At 42.6% G+C, this 19,404-nt stretch overlaps 1 protein-coding gene across 4 annotated transcripts in view; it reads right to left on the reverse strand.

Moving 5' to 3' along the window:
- LOC139368600 (PHD finger protein 21Ab) overlaps positions 1 to 19,404 on the reverse strand; it is a 75,341-nt gene that overhangs the window by 21,196 nt on the left and 34,741 nt on the right. For 2 of the 4 annotated variants that reach the window (XM_071107662.1, XM_071107676.1), the window contains 7 exons: positions 15,325 to 15,483; positions 12,650 to 12,907; positions 12,142 to 12,240; positions 4,567 to 4,887; positions 4,337 to 4,435; positions 1,195 to 1,246; positions 1,004 to 1,083 (listed from right to left, as the gene is read on the reverse strand). In XM_071107662.1, the coding sequence (XP_070963763.1) occupies positions 1,004 to 1,083; positions 1,195 to 1,246; positions 4,337 to 4,435; positions 4,567 to 4,887; positions 12,142 to 12,240; positions 12,650 to 12,907; positions 15,325 to 15,483 (1,068 nt within the window). The remainder of the gene's footprint in view (positions 1 to 1,003; positions 1,084 to 1,194; positions 1,247 to 4,336; positions 4,436 to 4,566; positions 4,888 to 12,141; positions 12,241 to 12,649; positions 12,908 to 15,324; positions 15,484 to 19,404) is intronic. The other 2 variants (XM_071107668.1, XM_071107683.1) reach the window with 2 other exon arrangements.

Here is a 19,404-nt window from a genome sequence, read left to right on the forward strand (position 1 = left end):
GCTGAGGTGGGAGACTCTGTCCATAGGACAACAATCAGTCGTATATTGCACAAATCTGGCCTTTATGGAAGAGTGGCAAGAAGAAAGCTATTTCTTAAAGATATCCATAAAAAGTGTCGTTTAAAGTTTGCCACAAGCCACCTGGGAGACACACCAAACATGTGGAAGAAGGTGCTCTGGTCAGATGAAACCAAAATGGAACTTTTTGGCAACAATGCAAAACGTTATGTTTGGCGTAAAAGCAACACAGCTGAACACACCATCCCCACTGTCAAACATGGTGGTGGCAGCATCATGGTTTGGGCCTGCTTTTCTTCAGCAGGGACAGGGAAGATGGTTAAAATTGATGGGAAGATGGATGGAGCCAAATACAGGACCATTCTGGAAGAAAACCTGATGGAGTCTGCAAAAGACCTGAGACTGGGACGGAGATTTGTCTTCCAACAAGACAATGATCCAAAACATAAAGCAAAATCTACAATGGAATGGTTCAAAAATAAATATATCCAGGTGTTAGAATGGCCAAGTCAAAGTCCAGACCTGAATCCAATCGAGAATCTGTAGAAAGAACTGAAAACTGCTGTTCACAAATGCTCTCCATCCAACCTCACTGAGCTCGAGCTGTTTTGTAAGGAGGAATGGGAAAAAATGTCAGTCTCTCGATGTGCAAAACTGATAGAGACATACCCCAAGCGACTTACAGCTGTAATCACAGCAAAAGGTGGCGCTACAAAGTATTAACTTAAGGGGGCTGAATAATTTTGCACGCCCAATTTTTCAGTTTTTGATTTGTTAAAAAAGTTTGAAATATCCAATAAATGTCGTTCCACTTCATGATTGTGTCCCACTTGTTGTTGATTCTTCACAAAAAAATACAGTTTTATATCTTTATGTTTGAAGCCTGAAATGTGGCAAAAGGTCGCAAAGTTCAAGGGGGCCGAATACTTTCGCAAGGCACTGTATATATATTTTTTTAATGTGATAAGTAGAAGAACAGCCATACCTCGGGCTCAAACACAGCTCCACTGTACACCGGGTTCGCCGTTGTTCTTCGCTTACGCTCCTGCCTTCTGCTTTGAATTTCTATAAACAAAGAGCAGCATCTTAATACAAGCATTGCAGTATAAACTTCTAGGGAATGTAGTTGAATGTAGCAACTGGAATTTAAATTTAGGCCTAACCGGCCGCACTTACCTTCCATATGGTCATGGGTGACAAGTCCGAGGGCAACCATGAAGGCAAGTTTCTGGGGGAAACAATGAAAGGGTATTAGGACAACCCCCCACAAAAATGGTGCCCCTGTGTGAGGAGAATTCCCCCAAAATATATTTAAAACACACACCCTTGACTTTCTCACGTTACATCCTTAGTAAAATTGATTATTATTTCCTCTCTCAATCTACACACAATACCCCAAAATGTCAAAGTGAAAACATATTTTTTTAAATTTCTTGCCAATTTATAAACATAAACAGAAATACCTTATTTACATAAGTATTTAAACCCTTTGCTATGAGATTCGAAATTGAGCTCAGGTGCATCCTGTTTCCATTGATCATCCTTGAGATGTTTATACAACCTGATAGGAGTTCACCTGTGGCAAATTCACCTGTGGTAAGTCCACCTTTCTATATGAGGTCCCACAGCTGACAGTGCATGTCAGAGCAAAAACTAAGTCATGAGGTCGAAGGAATTGTCCGTAGAGCTCTGAGACAGGATTGTGCCGAGCACAGATCTGGAAAAGGGTACCAAAAAAATCTGCAGCATTGAAAGTCACCAAGAACACAGTGGCCTCCATCATTCTGAGATTGAAGAAGTTTGGAACCACCAAGAATCTTCCTAGGGCTGGCCAACCGGACAAACTGAGAAATCAGGGGAGAAGGGCATTGGTCAGGGAGGTGTGTAAAAAAAAAAAAATAAAAAAAAGATTCTCTGGTCTGATGAAACCAAGATTGAACGTCTGAAGGAAACCTTAAACCATCCCTACAGTGAAGCATGGTAGTGGCAGCATCAGTGGGGATGTTTTGCAGGGACAGAGAGATTCTTGATGAGAACCTGATCCAGGGCGCTCAGTACCTCAGACTGTCCAACAGGACAATAACCCTAAGCACACAGCTAAGACAAGACAGGAGTGGCTTCAGGACAAATCAAATCAAATTTATTTATATAGCCCTTCGTACATCAGCTGATATCTCAAAGTGCTGTACAGAAACCCAGCCTAAAACCCCAAACAGCAAGCAATGCAGGTGTAGAAGCACGGTGGCTAGGAAAAACTCCCTAGAAAGGCCAAAACCTAGGAAGAAACCTAGAGAGGAACCAGGCTATGTGGGGTGGCCAGTCCTCTTCTGGCTGTGCCGGGTGGAAATTATAACAGAACATGGCCAAGATGTTCAAATGTTCATAAATGACCAGCATGGTCGAATAATAATAAGGCAGAACAGTTGAAACTGGAGCAGCAGCACAGTCAGGACAAGTCTCTGAATGTCCTTGAGTGGCCCAGCCAGAGCCCGGACTTGAACATCTCTGGAGAAAACTGGAAATGCCTGTGCAGCAACACTCCCCAACCAACCTGACAGAGCTTGAGAGGATATGCAGAGAAGAAATGGGAGAAACTCCCCAAATACAGGTGTGCCAAGCTTGAAGCATCATACCCAAGAAGACTTGAGGTTGTAATTGCTTTTTTCTTCATATCCAAGACTCAAGGTTGTAATCGCTGCTTCAACAAAGTACTGAGTAAAGGGTCTGAATACTTATTTAAATGTGATTTCATTTTTAAAGATTATAATAATTTGCAAAAATGTAAAAAAAAAAACGGGTTTTGCCTTGTCATTATGGGTTATTGTGTGTAGATTGACAAGGGGGGGACGAGGGGGGGACGGACGATTTAATCAATTTTAGAATAAGGTTGTAAACTCAAAATGTGGAAAAAGTCAAGTGGTCTGAATACTTTCCGAAGGCATTGTATAGCGTGCAATTATCTGGTCCCTCAGTTGAGTAGTGAACTTCAAACACAGATCCAACCACAAAGACCAATGCCTCGCAAAGGGCACCTATTGGTAGATTGTTAAAAATGGAATAGGCCTATCCCTTTGAGCATGGTGAAGTAATTAATTACATGTGGATAGTGACTTGATGTATCAATACACCCAGTCAATACAAAGATACAGGCGTTCTTCCCAACTCCGTTGCCGGAGAGGAAGGAAACCGCTCAGGGATTTCACAATGAGGCCAATGGTGATTTTAAAACCATTAAAACAGTTAAATTTGAATGGCTGTGATAGAACACTGAGGATGGATCAACAACATTGTAGTTACACCACAATACGAACTTAACTGACAGAGTGAAAAGGAGGAAGCCTGTACAGAATACAAATATTACAAAGCATGCATCCTGTTTGCAATAAGGTACTAAAGTAAAACGGATAAAAATGTGGCAAAGAAATTAACTTCATGTCCTGTATACAAAATATTATGTTTGGGGCAAATTGAACACAACATCACATAATACTACACTTCATATTTTCAAGCATGGAAATGGCTGCATCATGTTATGGGTATGCTTGTCATCGGAAATTAATAGGGTTGTTATTTTTATATTAAAATGAAATGGAATCGAGCTAAGCAAAGGAAAAAAATTGTGGAGGAAAACCTGGTTCAGTCTGCTTTCCAACAGACACAGAGAAATATTCACCTTCGACCAGGACACAAACCAAAAACACAAGGCCAAATATACACTGGAGTTGCTTACCAAGACGACATTGTATGTTCCTAAGTGGCCTAGTTTCAGTTGACTTGAAAATGGCTGTATAGCAATGATCAACAACCAAATTGACAGAGCTTGAAGAATTTGTAAATAATAATATTGTACAATCCAGGTGTGCAAAGCTCTTAGAATTACCCCAAAATACTCACAACTGTAATCCCTGACAAAGATGATTCTAACATGTATTGACTCAAGGAATACTTTTCTAATCAAGATGTGTTTCATTTTTCATATATTTTTACCTCCTGTGTTTTACCTTCTGTGTATTTTGGCTACATCTTTGACAGAATTTTTTTTTTACAAATCCATTTTAATCCCAGTTTGTAACAACAAAATGTGGAAAAAGTCAAGGGGTGTGAATACTTTCTGAAGGCACTATCTATAATTTACTTGATATGTTTATACTGTATCTTTGGCAGAGCCTGCCTCATTACAGAATGTTATCTGTGAAGGATTGTCTAATACTGAGGTTCTATCAGTAGGCTGATACTCCCCAAAATGTAAAAGTATGCATTTGATTTGCTGGTTTAATCCCAAGTTTACAATGAAGCATTAGTGCCAACTCCAGTGTACCTGAGGATTGTCCTCTCTCTTCTGTCTGGGTGCTGGAGACAGAGGAGGGGTGCTGCTTGCCAACATTTTCTGCTCCAATCCCCTGTGAGCTTTAACAGCCTGGAAACATGTGAGAGGAAAACAAAGCTCTCAAATCACAAACCAACAAAGTAAGAGTTATAAGTGTAGAATGACTTCAATTCTGAAAAGGAGACAAGTCGCTTTCCCCATCCCCTAACCATGGTACTGACCTTGGTGTCTGAGGAGAGGCTGCTGATCTGCAGTGTCTGCTTGGGGGTGGCGAGGCGTGCCGATGCCGGGGCCGTGATAACGATGCCTGTCACAGTGCCTGTGTGCTGGCCACTTTTGGCGCCAGCGGAAGCACATGGCTGGCCGTTGACAATGCGAACCTGGTGGATGGGCCCGGCGCTGGAGGTCAGCGAGGAGGAGCTCAACTTGGTGGTCAGCATCACCGGGCCCCGCTGGAGCAACTGGGGCGCCGCCATCATGGCCGGAGGGGGTGCCGGGGCGATTGGCACGTTGTTATTGGGCGTGACGGGCTTCGGACGGACCTGAGTCGGGAGGATAGGGGTCAAAGATTAGCCAATTAGTCGATAAGGCATTACGTGTCATTTTGGAGCTTAGGGGTCTTCATAAACGTGTGTAAAAGGGACTGACCAGGGACAGGTAATGCCAACGTGGTGCTGAGATATCACTGACTGTAGGTGGAGGCATACTACAGTCGCCACTTGACTATGAACACTTAGGTAAGTCAGTTGTAAGTAAAAGTGACACCACAGATGTGAGCAGTCATTCATTTTTAAAAGGAACACAATCAAAACCAGCAAAAATACTGGTAACCTTTGTGGTTTTGCTAATGTTCCTTTTGCCTTTGCTGGTGTTCCTTATCCATATAAGCAGAAATATCTTGCAGGAGTCGACATGGCCTGTTAGAGTCGCGTTGTTATTTCCTAGGAGTTCAATACACCATAGCCCACCACGATTTAGTTTAACCCCCTGGTTGGATGGACTTACTGTGAGTCGCGCTGGACTGGAATGCCTAAAGCTTGACTAAGAATGAGCCCACTGCTGAGGGATGCTGAGCTCCCAGTGGCATTACACACCTTAATAACAGGGCATTAAATCAAACGTTCACACCCAGGGTTAAAAACAGGTTATCGGCAATTCCACGGTAAATGAGTGATACAGAGACTCAGATTTTTCACTTCAAGATGTGAAACAAAAATCAATAATTGCAAATGTAATCCTTTAGACCTCAATAATAATCTACAGCAACATTCTAGAATTAAGAGTTTAAGATAAAACAAATCACATATATTTCAAAACAGACATAGCACAAAAACAAAGAACAAATGACAATTACAAGATAAGTTACACACGAACAAAAGTAAACGTAACAATTTCAAAGATTTTACTGAGTTACAGTTCATATAAGGAAATCAGTCAATTTAAATTAATTCATTAGGCCCTAATCTATGGATTTCCCATGACTGGGCTGTTGATTGTGGCCTGTGGAATGTTGTCCCTCTTCAATGGACGTGCAAAGTTGCTGAATATTGGCAGGAACTAGAATACACTGTTGTACGCGTCGATCCAGAGCATCCCAAACATGCTCTATGGGTGACATGTCTGGTGAGTATGCAGACCATAGAAGTACTGGGACATTTTCAGCATCCAGAAATCGTGTACAGATCCTTGAGACATGGGGCAGTGCATTATCATGCTGAAACATGAGGTGATGGCGACGGATGAATAGCACGACAATGAGCCTCAGGATCTCGACACGATATCTGTGGCATTGTGTTGTGTGACAAAACCGCACATTTTAGAGTGACCTTTTTATTGTCCCCAGCACAAGCTGCACCTGTCTAATGATTATACTGTTCAATCAGCTTCTTGATATGCCACGTCAGGTGGATCGATTATCTTGGCAAAGGAGAAATGCTCACCAACAGGGATGTAAACAAATGTATGCACAACATTTGAGAGAAATACACTTTTTGTGCGTATAGAACATTTATGGAATCTTTTATTTCAGCTCATGAAATATGAGACCAACACTTAACATGTTGCATTTCTATTTTTTGTTCAGTGTAGTTTTAAAGAGCACAACCTCTTTAATATGACACCACATTCATGCCTATAGGAACAACATTAATTTTGTCTTCCATTGTGTAAAGACTCTCACTATCAAAAAACGATAAACACACAACATAAAACTTGAGTATTCAAATTGTAGTAAATTTGACTAAGTTACTGACTCAAAATGTACCAAGTATAAAATATTATACGTAGAAATAGTATTTACACATAAATATTTAAAATTATCAAAAAATGTGACGAGGACAATTCAGAATGCATTTCAAAATCCAAACAAAGTAGGCTATTTGACTGCCAATGACTTACTTCTGTAACAATGTAAATAACTATATCAAAATGTAGATAACCTCTCTCAATAAGATTTAGTACCGATCAGGCCTGACACCAAATGCAGAAATAGTAGCTTACTTTGACAACAATTCAGTTAATCTTCATCTAATACTTGTTGCATTAAGAGGAAAAAATCTAAAACGCACCCACACAAAGTAGGCCATCGTATTGACAAAGATTCTTACTACTGTAACAATGTAAAAATGCAAACAACTATTCAGAGTATTTCAAAATGTAGATTACCGCTCTCAGTAAGATTTAGTACAGACTAGGTCTGACAAAAAGTTTAAATAGTAGCCTACTTTGACAACTCCTCAGTAAATTATATGTGGCGACGGACAGGTTGATGTTTAAACACCAGATGTGGGAGAGAAAAAATAAATAAAAAAAATATAATAAAAAAAAGACTCATACCACTTTTAAAAACAACTCCAAAACCCCTTTCACAGTCACTTTAGGACCAAGCTGTGTAGCTCAAGGGTGAACAATGGTGGGACTTGGGGCAGGCGCACTCCATGGAAACATAGGCTCCCTTCTTGGGTATGCTCAGTCTGCTTGCTTCCTCCTCTGCACCCTTCTCTCCATGTTCCTCTCCCGCCACTCATCAACTATTGTTTATATAGGATGTTGAAAGAAAAAGATTACAAAGATGACTCTGTGCAATTTAGCCAAACACGTTTAGAATATTACTTCATCTACTTCAATGGGCAGAGTTAGATGTTAGTCTTTGTAGGGAGGGAGTGAGACGATCAAGTGACAGCATTATGAGCGAAGCACAATGTCGCCTTCAACTCGTTTTCTTGCCTGACAGACTAACTACAGAGTTTGCCAGTGTTGACTGATTAGTTACGAAGCTGGGACAAATTCATTTCCAAATGAATTGAATCGGTAGTAACATGACAAAACAAGCAAGTTTTTCGCTGGCAATGTAAACAAATATCAACGCAACGCAATATTATATGAGCTCAACTGCACGGGCATCTACCCTTAAGCGACAGCTAGGCTGTCAAATAATAGGAAAACGAGGCAATGTATATCCTATGAACATCTGTACCTAGCAAACTTGACAAACCCGAACCTAAGTCCAACAGATAAACACAAATGACTTTCATCTCCATTTTGGTGGCTAGTTAGTTGGTTGTCTATATAACTAGCTAGTGAAAGTGACAGCTGAGTTTGGCGCTTCGCAAACGCAGAACAAATTTACCGCCACATACAACTTTTCTTGTCTGACAAACTAGCTAGCTATAGGAAGAAGCTTGGGCCATTTCCATATGAATTAAATTGGTAGAAATAAGACAAAACAGCCAACTAGTTACCTGACTATATTAGAGGTCAACCGATTATGATTTTTCAACACCGATACCGATTACTGGAGGACCAAAAAAGCCGATACCGAGTAATTGGCCGATTTATATATTTATATTTGTAATAATGACAATTACAACAATACTGAATGAACACTTATTTTAACTTAATATAATACATAAATAAAATCAATTTAGTCTCAAATAAATAATGAAACATGTTCAATTTGGTTTAAATAATGCAAAGACACAGTGTTCGAGAAGAAAGTAAAAGTGCAATATGTGCCATGTAAAAAAGCTAATGTTTAAGTTTCTTGCTCAGAACATGACAACATATGAAAGCTGGTGGTTCCTTCTAACATGACTCTTCAATATTCCCAGTTAAGAAGTTTTTGCTTGTAGTTATTATAAGACTATTTCTCTCTATACCATTTGCATTTCCTATACTGACTATTGGATGTTCTTATAGGCACTATAGTATTGCCAGCCTAATCTCGGAAGTTGATAGGCATGAAGTCAAACAGCGCTGTGCTTCAAGCATCGCAAAGAGCTGCTGGCAAACGCAGGAAAGTGCTGTTTGAATGAATGCTTACGAGCCTGCTGCTGCCTACCACCGCTCAGTCAGACTGCTCTATTAAATATGAAATCATAGACTTAATTATAATATAATAAACACACAGAAATACGAGTCTTAGGTCATTAATATGGTCAAACCCGGAAACTATGATTTATTCTTTCAATGAAATACGGAACCATTCCCTATTTTATCGAACGGGTGGCAACCCTAAGTCTAAATATTGCTGTTACAATGCACAACCTTCAATGTTATGTCATAATTATGTCAAATTCTGGCACATTAATTACGGTCTTTGTTAGGACAAAATGGTCTTCACACAGTTTGCAACAAGCCAGGCGGCCCAAACTGCTGCATATACCCTGACGCTAATGCGCTTTTGTTAAATCATCACCCGTTTGGTAAAGTAGGCTGTGATTCGATGACAGGTTAACAGGCACCACATTGATTCTATGCAACGCAGGACAAGCTAGTTAAACTAGTAATATCATCAACCATGTGTAGTTAACTACTGATTATGTTAAGAGTGATTGTTTTTTACAAGATAAGTTTAATGCTAGCTAGCAACTTACCTTGGCTCCTTGCTGCACTCGCGTAACAGGTCAGCCTGCCACGCAGTGGATTGCAATGTAATCGGCCATAATCGGTGTCCAAACTTAAAATCTGCCACAATTAATCTACCTTGCCAATTAAATCAGTCAACCTCTAGACTATATCCAGCAAAACACTGCAATTATTTCCATGAGAGACCGCAATCATTCAAGCTCCTGCTCCACTGTTGATGTGCTCATCATGACAGGATTTGCTAAGCTGAGAGCTGTTTCACAGCGTCTAACATCAACACCAAACATATCTGCTGTTTACTTATTTCACTCACCTCGACATTATCGCTTTCAAAGTGCAAGGACGTGTCCACAGTGAAAAATCGTAGCCGCTCGGCGCAACTTTTAAAAGTCCAAATGAAAACATACCCCAGTTTCCGGTTGATGACAACAGCCACGCGAATACGACAACAGGTTGTTAGCAACTACATTTTGCGATATTTGACACCAATATTATTGTTAGAAAAACAAGACTGTTCCCAGCGGCTAAAGTCATTTAAAGAAAGGCAGTTGACGGCCGCTATGGGTTTTAAAGGGTTAAACAAAACATGCAACTATGCACGACTACTTTTAATTATTTTTTTTAATCGAAGAACAGTGCAGACGCAAAGTCTGGTAACAGAATGATGGCACAAACAGAACAAATTGTCATTATGTTAAACTTTGCATCTGCACCAGGGTTTCTGTAAACTGGCAATTGCCAAAAATAAATCGAAGCTGATATATTATAATTCGGAACGGATGTTAAAAAACAACAAAAAAAACTCTCCTACATTTCCACACAGCAGGCCAGGTACTTCTATGCGTGCTCAGGCGCGCTCGCTACCTCAACATTATCATGACAGAGAAACCTGACACACTCATTGCTCACATGGAGCACTCCAAACTAAAGACAGATTATGAAATAAGCCAAAACTTGTTTCTATAGGTGTAGCAGGTTGTGAACTGTGCAAACATTTCCACTCCGTGAATGATAGGACTGTAAATAATACATGCATTAACAGAAATGTATGTAACCAACTGACAGGGATTAACAGGTACATTTACTACTGGTGACCTATGTAATGGAGAATTGATCCCCCCCCCCCCCCCCCGAAAAATTTGAAGGGCAAACAATTCACTCAATGAAACAATGACTGCGCATGAATTTGCGGGAGACAGCGGAGCCATTCTGGAGAGACTCGCCTATATCTACCATTTTTTTTATTGTACTGAAGACATTACCTTCACACATATTTTAGATGCTTTTCACTGACAGCAGCAAGTCAATAATCAGCAAGGCCTATTGCCATGCGCAATGCCCAAATTGCAGGCTTCCCCAATAGGCATAGGCCGACGAGCTCGTGATTTGAAACAATCCACAGCAACGTAAATAAATTAATGATCCTCGATTCCTCTGTGGCTAAGTCAGGCTTTCTGGTGAAATATTTGGAATCGTTTTATTTATTTCTGTACAGACAGGGATAATTACATAATTTCGGCCAATTTATTTCCATTTTCCGCCGCTATGACATTTCTCTCCAGTTCTATTGGTTTTCATATCAACATTCTTTCGTTGTCCAGAAGCACAATCCTAGTCATATTAGCAAACCATCATAGTTGTTGCATCTTTAGATTGCCCTCTTTCTAAGTTTCTAACAGATCTCTGTGACATATGGAACCGCTATCAGGTGCGCTATTTAGAATGGTCTTTTCTCGTAAATTGCACTTTGGCAAACGTTTGAAAAGGACATTTTATTGGCTTCTTCGTTACATGAGTTGCATTTTCTGTTAAGACCCATTACCATAATATAAATGTGATTTCCATCATTCTGAGCACCGTGGGTAGATGCCCTAATGGGTTATGAACCCAAAGTATATGGGTCCCGTATATGGGTCCCTCAAAATGACCGTTTTTTTTATTTATTTTTTATCCCCAAAATGTTGTCCGACACCACATTTTCCTAACGGAAACCCTGATCTGCACTGGTCTTCGGGTAAATGTGCTTGTCAAATGTTCTGTGGAAATTGTTAAAAGTAGTCCTTGTACATCCAGCTATCGAGTTGTATGGTTTGTTTAACTTAGCAATCATTGGTTTTTGTTTAACATACATTTTAAAAGTGAAACATTTGAGTCTCAGCATCACTCTGTTACCGTGGAATTACCCTTATACCAACAGCCAAAACGCAAAACATTCAGAAGCTGCTGGACAACAAGAGATTTCACCATAAAGACAAAGACACACAACAGCAGCAAAGGAATGTATTAACACAGACAAATGCAACAACACAAGCACACATTCTGAAAGCAATAGAAGACAAGAGGAAAGGTTATGAAAAAAGCAACAAACAATAACTTGGAGCCAAGACTGACTGCACTGTCCTTGTGTACACTGTCGCCCTCTAGTGACTGCTGAGTTAAAAGCTTAAATTTCATGTGGCCACTCTCACATTGGATTGTATTGATGGCAGAGTGGAAGCGGCAAAGTGAGAGGTTTTTATCTGCCCAAAATCTGTCCACGATAATGTACATGTCATTTATTTAGCAGACGCTCTTATCCAGTGCGACTTACAGTAGTGAGTGCATACATTTTCATAGTAAAATAACCCCACACATTTTTGTATAGAGGTCAATGAGTGTCAAATTTGGTCAACCAAAAAATGTAATAGCTAATTTGCTAAAATGCTTATTTGATCTAATATAAGTTCCGTAATGGTTGTTACCAATGCACTGATATAGGTGGACACACATGGCATTCTCCCGCCTGCCACATGGCCTCCTCCCACCTGTCTTCCACATTTGAGGACATGCATTTCCATTGTTAGAGCGGTCACTTCACTATCATGTCAATATAATAGAAAATCTTTGTTGGTGGGGATTAAGGTTAGGGGGCGGGTCTTACTGGGACGCACCTGTGGTTGAAAGGTGGGTCGAGGCGTCAGTCTAGGAGGAGGGACAAACTGAGGAACTTTGATTGGCTGTGCTGAGGTGGGGGTGGTGGTGGCCTGCACCTGAGACAAAACCACAGCAAATACTGTATTCTCTCTACCTGAGCTGCAGACAATTATATATCTATACTCAGACTTCTGCAAGTAGTTTTACAGAGAGAAAGATGACTTTGTACCAAGCGCCACCACACACCACTGCCCCAAAGCACCTCCTCATTAAGAGACATGGTTTTCAATAAAAGAAATCTCAATTTTGACCATGCATATTTCCATACACATCTACACAGGAAACACGTTCTAGCCACTTTTCTCTAATAAACTTTGTAAGAGACCAAAAACAAAAACAGATTGAATCTTTACTGCTTAATTTGAAAACACTTTGGGGTCCCCAAACTGCTACCAGTTATTATATAAGTGTTTGAAAGAGTTGAACTAGAAAAGATGACAATGATAGGAAATGAATGACCCTTACCACAAGTGCATTCTTCGACACCAGTCGGACGGGCTCAAAACACTGATTGGTCAATTTGCTAGCCACCTGAAGGTTCACTGGTGTGTTCTGGGAATTGGAGTTGACGATACTAGGCTTGGAGGCATGGCTGATGGCAGCGACCATGGCGACGGTGGCAGGGCGCTGCGCCACAACAGAGGAAGGCATGGTGGGAGTGGCAGCTTTCAGCACTACAGGTAGAGTCTTAGTGGAGATGACTGGGGTGACTGTCAGCGTCTTCTGACAGAGAGAGGAGAGAAAGGAAAGAAAGAAGGAAATAGTTGATTCATCGGAGCACAGAGAAAAATAGGAGAGAGTAATGAGATTGTGTTGAAAAAGGGAGTGGAAAAGTGAGATTGCTTAAGCTAGATACAACAAATGTTGTAATGTGAAGCCTGGGGACTCAATACTAGGGCTAACTTCAAACCATTCCCTGTAGGGAGTCCCCTCCCTTTCCTCAATCCCCTACCTCCCCCCTCAACAGGACCCAGAGGAACAGGGCCTAGTCAGCAAGTCTATCGGCCAAGTCGTTTCCCATTGCCATGAAGGCAGGCTTGAGCCAGAGGAGCGCCGCAGACATATGCAGCTCTGATTACATCAAACGCCACAGGAAACCTGCCAGCTGAGCACTTCCCATTGCGCTAAGAGCTAGAGATAAATCTACAGAGCCATGAATGACGTAGGTTTGAGGTTTTACAGCTGTGTCCGTCTAGTGGGGATCGAGGTTTGCAAGGTCTGAGAACGAAGAAGTACTGCCGAAAAGAACTGGCATCGCTGAAGGACATCTCATAACGTAACTAATGTCAGTACAAGGAACAACCCAGAAAGTCAGACACTTTTGACCAGGGGCCTCTGATGGTGTTTCTTAGGGTGATTTAATTGTTTTAAGAAGCTCATACCAAGGACCATTTTTCTATTCGATTTAAAAAATGTAAAAAGACCCCTTGTAGTATCCAAAACAATTCCGAAAAATAATTGATGAAAATTATTTTTTGGGGCCTATTATTATTTCTTGCTGCTATTAGCCAATATTAGTAATGAATAACAGATTCACTACATAGAACAGATAGTCTCCCTCAAAAAATCTAAAGGAGGTGTGTTCTGAAGAGTCTGTCAAGATAAGATATATATAGCCCGAGACCCTCTAAACTGGGCCGGGGGGGCGGGGGTGTTTACTAAGCTATATGGGATTGTTTAAAAAAAAAGTCATACCAAGGATAATTTTGCCATTTGATTTAGAATTTTAAGACCCCTTGAAATATCAAAACAAATATAAAATGTATTTAAACCCCTATTCTTATTTATTTACGCTAAACACTCCCATACATTTTTTTCAGATGAGTCTTGAGGCCTGTGGGCGCCCTAGAGCAACATGTACGTGCTCGTTAGTGTCTCATCTTTCCATAGAGGGGTCATACTTAGGCCAAACCGTTCGGACGCTACAAACGATTATGTGTGAAGACCGATTTTCGGGATGTCTCATGGTCTGACAAACACCGCTCAAGCTCGGTCACCTTTCACCACAAACGGGGAAGTGTTACATAGGTGGATGCGGTGGATTGAGATACATCCAATGTAAAATAACAGATCTCTAGCTTAAGATGACAGACTTTTATTGGGATTATTTTATTATGCCAATTAGATTTCCATGTGGACATCGACCTTAGTCGATTAACCAGCTAAACAATAAAATGTGTTTGGAGTTACCTTTCTAGAAAACAGGCTGTTAGAGTTTACACTTCCTCTTCCAATTATATTGCGGGAGGTCAAAATCTATTCATTTACAATTTTTTTTTTTATTTATATTTTTTTGAATTTTACCCCTTTTTCTCCCCAATTTCGTAGTATCCAATTGTTGTAGTAGCTACTATCTTGTCTCATCGCTACAACTCCCGTACGGGCTCGGGAGAGACGAAGGTTGAAAGTCATGCGTCCTCCGATACACAACCAACCAAGCCGCTGCTTCTTTAACACAGCGCACATCCAACCCGGAAGCCAGCCGCACCAATGCGCCGGAGGAAACACCGTGCACCTGGCCACCTTGGCTAGCGTACACTGCGCCCAGCCCGCCACAGGAGTCGCTGGTGCGCGATTAGACAAGGACACCCCTACCGACCAAGCCCTCCCTAACCCGGGCGACGCTAGGCCAATTGTGCGTCGCCCCACGGACCTCCCGGTCGCGGCCGGTTACGACAGAGCCTGGGCGCGAACCCAGGACTCTGATGGCACAGCTGGCGCTGCAGTACAGCACCCTTAACCACTGCGCCACCCGGGAGGCCCCTCATTTACAAATGTTAATTACTTTTCCTTTCCATTATCATTGACCTGATGATAAGACCATTTTTTGCTAACGTATGATGGGGCTCCCTGGGTCGCCATTTTTCCTGGGAGGGGGTCCCTGGGTAAGAAGTGGTTGAAGTCCCCTGCTCTATAGTAGTACAAGTTTGTGAACACTGACAAGTTTGAGGCTAGGGTAGGCTAGGTTTGCAAAATTCCACAAACATGACCAAAAATCTCTCCATTGCAACGTTCCACTAACGGGGATTTCTGAAAACCTAGGGAATTTTGCAAACCTTGTGTAGGCTACTGCAAAGTTACGAGCCTCTGTGCAACATAACAAGCAATTGAGTAGAGGTCGACAGTGTCTGTGCAGCTACCTGCTGCAGGGCCTGGGTGTGTGTGGTCTGCTGTAGGGCCTGCAGAGTAGTGGAGGAGGGGATCTGGAGGACGTGTTTGTCTGTAGCCAGCACCTGAACCTTCACCTCCGGCTCCTGTTTCACCAGCAGGTCCTTCCTCAGCTGCTCCACCACCTTTTTCTGGAGAACAGAAGGGAGAGGGGGAGAAAGAGTAGAGGGGGAGAGAAAGAGGGGTGTATAGGATGGGGAAAGCAGAGGGGAGGGGTGTAGCGGATAGGGAGAGAAGTGTGTCAAGAAGTCGCAGCACAAGGTGCTCGGGTAACCTCCTTTTTAGCCCCACCACTCACTCAAAACGTATGAGTAACTAAACAAGACTCATTAACATTTGCAAAAAATTGGATGTCAAATCAAAATCACTGCACATTTAGAACTTTCTTTAGTTTTACATTGACCAAGTTGGTTATTTCACGTTGAGAATACCAAAATGTGATGATGGTTCCTCGGCTTCAAGATCAAACAGGCTTCCATGACTTACATTCGAGGAGACTCTGACCTTTCACCTTGGCATCAACTGCAGCTCTCACAAGAGTAAAAAAAGCTAATTAGCATCCACGACACTGCCAAGTCACTTCAACGGCTAATTCCGCTATTATGAAGACACAAAATGCTCTTCCGGACAGGGAATTAGATCTGCTCTTTGGAAGGGTAGAGACTGGGGAGCAAGCAAATATGAAATAAGTACTGTTGCAGTGCACATTCATCATTTTTGGTAAATATTTACCCATGGAACCTGACTTAGGCCATTGGATATGCATTTAGAGGAAAACCACGACGTGCGCTGGTCTGAAGCAAGCAAATGCACCGTCTCCTGTTCTTGGGGGGAAAATTGTACTTCCAACTGCTTCTCTTTGCTCATTATATTATCTGCAGTCTGCATAGAGCTTTTGCTCTTTTTTTTCTGCATTGGAGGGTTTCGCTTGAAGAAAGAAAAGTGGGATGCGCCTAAAGTGGTTTTGCAGAGCCAATCTAACAAAATGTGCTACAAACAAGAGATTCAGCAAATCGCTTTGCTGCCTTTCATGCTTCAGGCTGTTGGCAGTTTTTTCCCGGAGAGACATGGCTTGGTGTTCTTGCCAAGAAGCCAATTTCCATGTTAATCAAGAGTCCTTTAAACAGCAGCCGAGGTGGGGGGGGGGGGGGGGGGACGATTTACTGTGTGTTTGTCCTTTTTATGGGACCTGGCAGGGGGTAGCCTTAAATACTGTTAATCAAATAGGGTTATAAATCAAGTCTGACATCATAGTTGGCCCTATTACCTCAACAGCAAACAAGACAGCCGTTGTAGGAGAATCTGGGGGAAAAGCATCTTTATGGTCGGTATAAATAGCCTACTAGCCCATCAAAGGGCAACCCTCAAAGATGCGATTGAAACGGTCTCGTCCTGTGGACACTTGAGAGCTACACTTGAGCTCTTAGTAACCTTTGTTAGAGCCCTCCACATTGGAGGGAGACAGCCAGGAGGGCTCAGCTGGAGGCAGAGGGAGGGAAGTTCTTATATGCCCCTGAGAAGCAGGAAGGGGGAGAAAAAAAAAGAAAAAAAGAAGAAAAAAAAATAGAAAAAAAACACACCACATGGTCCATACAGCACATAGACCTACTATAGTGTGGCTTCTTCAGACATTGCCAATTCAGAGGCTGCCTTTCTGTTTGCCGGCGATTTTAAATTTGGCATCACTAAGACAAGTTCCAACAACACGTCTCCAACACCACTAGGGGCGATAAAGTCCTAAACCACTGCGATTCTACCCACAACCAAGCATACAAGGCCCTCCCTCGTTCGCCATTCGGCAAATCAGATCATGGCTCTGTACTCTTGCTTCCTGTTTACAAGCAGATGCTGAAACAGGAAGTATCCACGATTCACTCCGTTGAGAAATGGTCACCAGAATCCAAGGTTATGCTACAGGACTGCTTTGCTAGTGCTAATTGAAATATGTTTAGAGACTACGCCGATAACATTGACAAGCTAACAACACAGAGCTATCATAGACAACCCTGAGGCTACGGCCGAGGACAGGAATAAGTACAAGAAGTCCTGGTATGACCTCCGCAGAGTCATCAAAAGAGCAAAAGGACAATATAGGAATAATGTTGGAATCATATTACACAGGCCCCCGACGCCCGCCTCATGTGGCAGGGGTTACAGTCCATTACAGACCCAACCGTGATCTGCCCAGCGATGCCTTTCGACCAGACGAACTCGATGCATTCTGTGCACGCTTTGACTGCAACATCGAGCCGGGTGTGAGGGCCGTCACTCGGCCCATAGGATTGGGTGATCTCGCTCTGAGGCCGACGTGAGAAGGGTCTTTAAAATCAGGTCAACACCTGCAAGACTGAGTGGCCCAACGGGATTCCAGGGAGCATTCTCAGAGCATGCGCAGAACAGCTGGCAGGCATAATCACAGTAATGTTCAACCTCCTAGTCTGTCATCCCCACATGTTTTAAGATGACCACAATCACTTCAGTCTAAGAACTCTAAGGCTTCATGCCACAACGACAACTGTAGTACTCCCTTTTTAAATCATGAAGTGCTTTGAGAGGCTGGTTACGGCACACATTAATGCCATCCCAGCCACATCAGACCCACTCCAATTTGCATACCGCACCAACAGATCCATAGACGACACAGACTCAACTGCTCTCCACACTGCCCTCACCCACCTAGATAAAAGGAATACCTATGTGAGAAATGCTTTTCATTAACTACAGCTCAGCATTCAACACCATTATCCCCTCCAAGCTTAGGAATCTGGGTCTAAACACCTCCCTCTGCATCTGGATCCTTGACGGGCCGACCCCAGGTGATGAGGTTAAGGGGGCTCACATGGGGTGTGGGCTTAAACCTCCCCTGTACTCCCTGTTCACCCATGGCTGCATGGCTAAGCACGACTCCAACACCATACAGTTCGCTGACGACAAAAGTGGTAGGTAGGCCTGATCACCAGCAACAGTGAGTCTGCTTACAGGGAGGTGGTCAGTGACCTGGCAGCCTGGTGCCGGAACAACATTCTCTCCCTCAACATCAGCAAGACAAAGGAGCTGATCGTGGACTACAAGAAATGGGGGGGGCATACTATATACAGGAAATGTTTGTAAAAAGTGAACTCCAATTCCATATTTATAATGTGCAGGGACACTGGAGTGATGGAAGAAGATACACGACATGACAAAGTATGTGGACACCTGCTTGTCAAACATCTCATTCAAAAGCATGCTCAGTAATATGGAGTTGGTCCCACCTTTGCTGCTATAACAGCCTCCACTCGTCTGGGAAGGTGTTGGAACATTGATGCGGGGACTTGCTTCCATTCAGCCACAAGAGCATTTGTGAGGTCGGCACTGATGTTGGACGATTAGGCCTGGCTCGCAGTCGGCGTTCCAATTCATCCCAAAGGTGGTCGATGGGGTTGAGGTCAGGGCTCTGTGCAGGTTAGTCAAGTTCTTCCACACCAATTTCAACAAACCATTTCTGTATGGACCTCACACTGGACCTTTCATGCTGAAACAGGAAAGGGCCTTCACCAAACTGTTGCCACAAAGTTGGAAGCACAGAATTGTCTAGAATGCCCTTTGTATGCTGTCGCGTTAAGATTTCCTTTCACTGGAACTAAGTGGCCCAGCCCAAACCATGAAAAACAGCACCAGACCATTATTTCTCCTCCACCAAACTTTACAGTTGCCACTATGCATTCTGGCAGGTAGCGTTCTCCTGGCATCCGCCAAACCCAGATTTGTCCGTTGGATTGCCAGATGGAGAAGCGTGATTCATTACTCCAGAGAACACGTTTCCACTGCACCAGAGTCCAATGGCGGTGAGCTTTACACCACTCCAGCTGACACTTGGCGTTGCGCATGTTGATCTTGAGCTTGTGTGTGGCTGCTCGGTGATGGAAACCCATTTCATGAAGCTCCCAATGTTGCTTCCACAGGCAGTTTGGAAATCGGCAGTGAGCGTTGCATCCGAGGACAGAAGATTTTTACATGCTTTAGCATTTGGCAGTCCTGTTTTGTGAGCTTGTGAGGCCTACCACTTCTAG

The sequence above is a fragment of the Oncorhynchus clarkii genome, chromosome 2 (genome assembly GCF_045791955.1).
Source record: "Oncorhynchus clarkii lewisi isolate Uvic-CL-2024 chromosome 2, UVic_Ocla_1.0, whole genome shotgun sequence".
Classification (NCBI taxonomy): domain Eukaryota; kingdom Metazoa; phylum Chordata; class Actinopteri; order Salmoniformes; family Salmonidae; genus Oncorhynchus; species Oncorhynchus clarkii.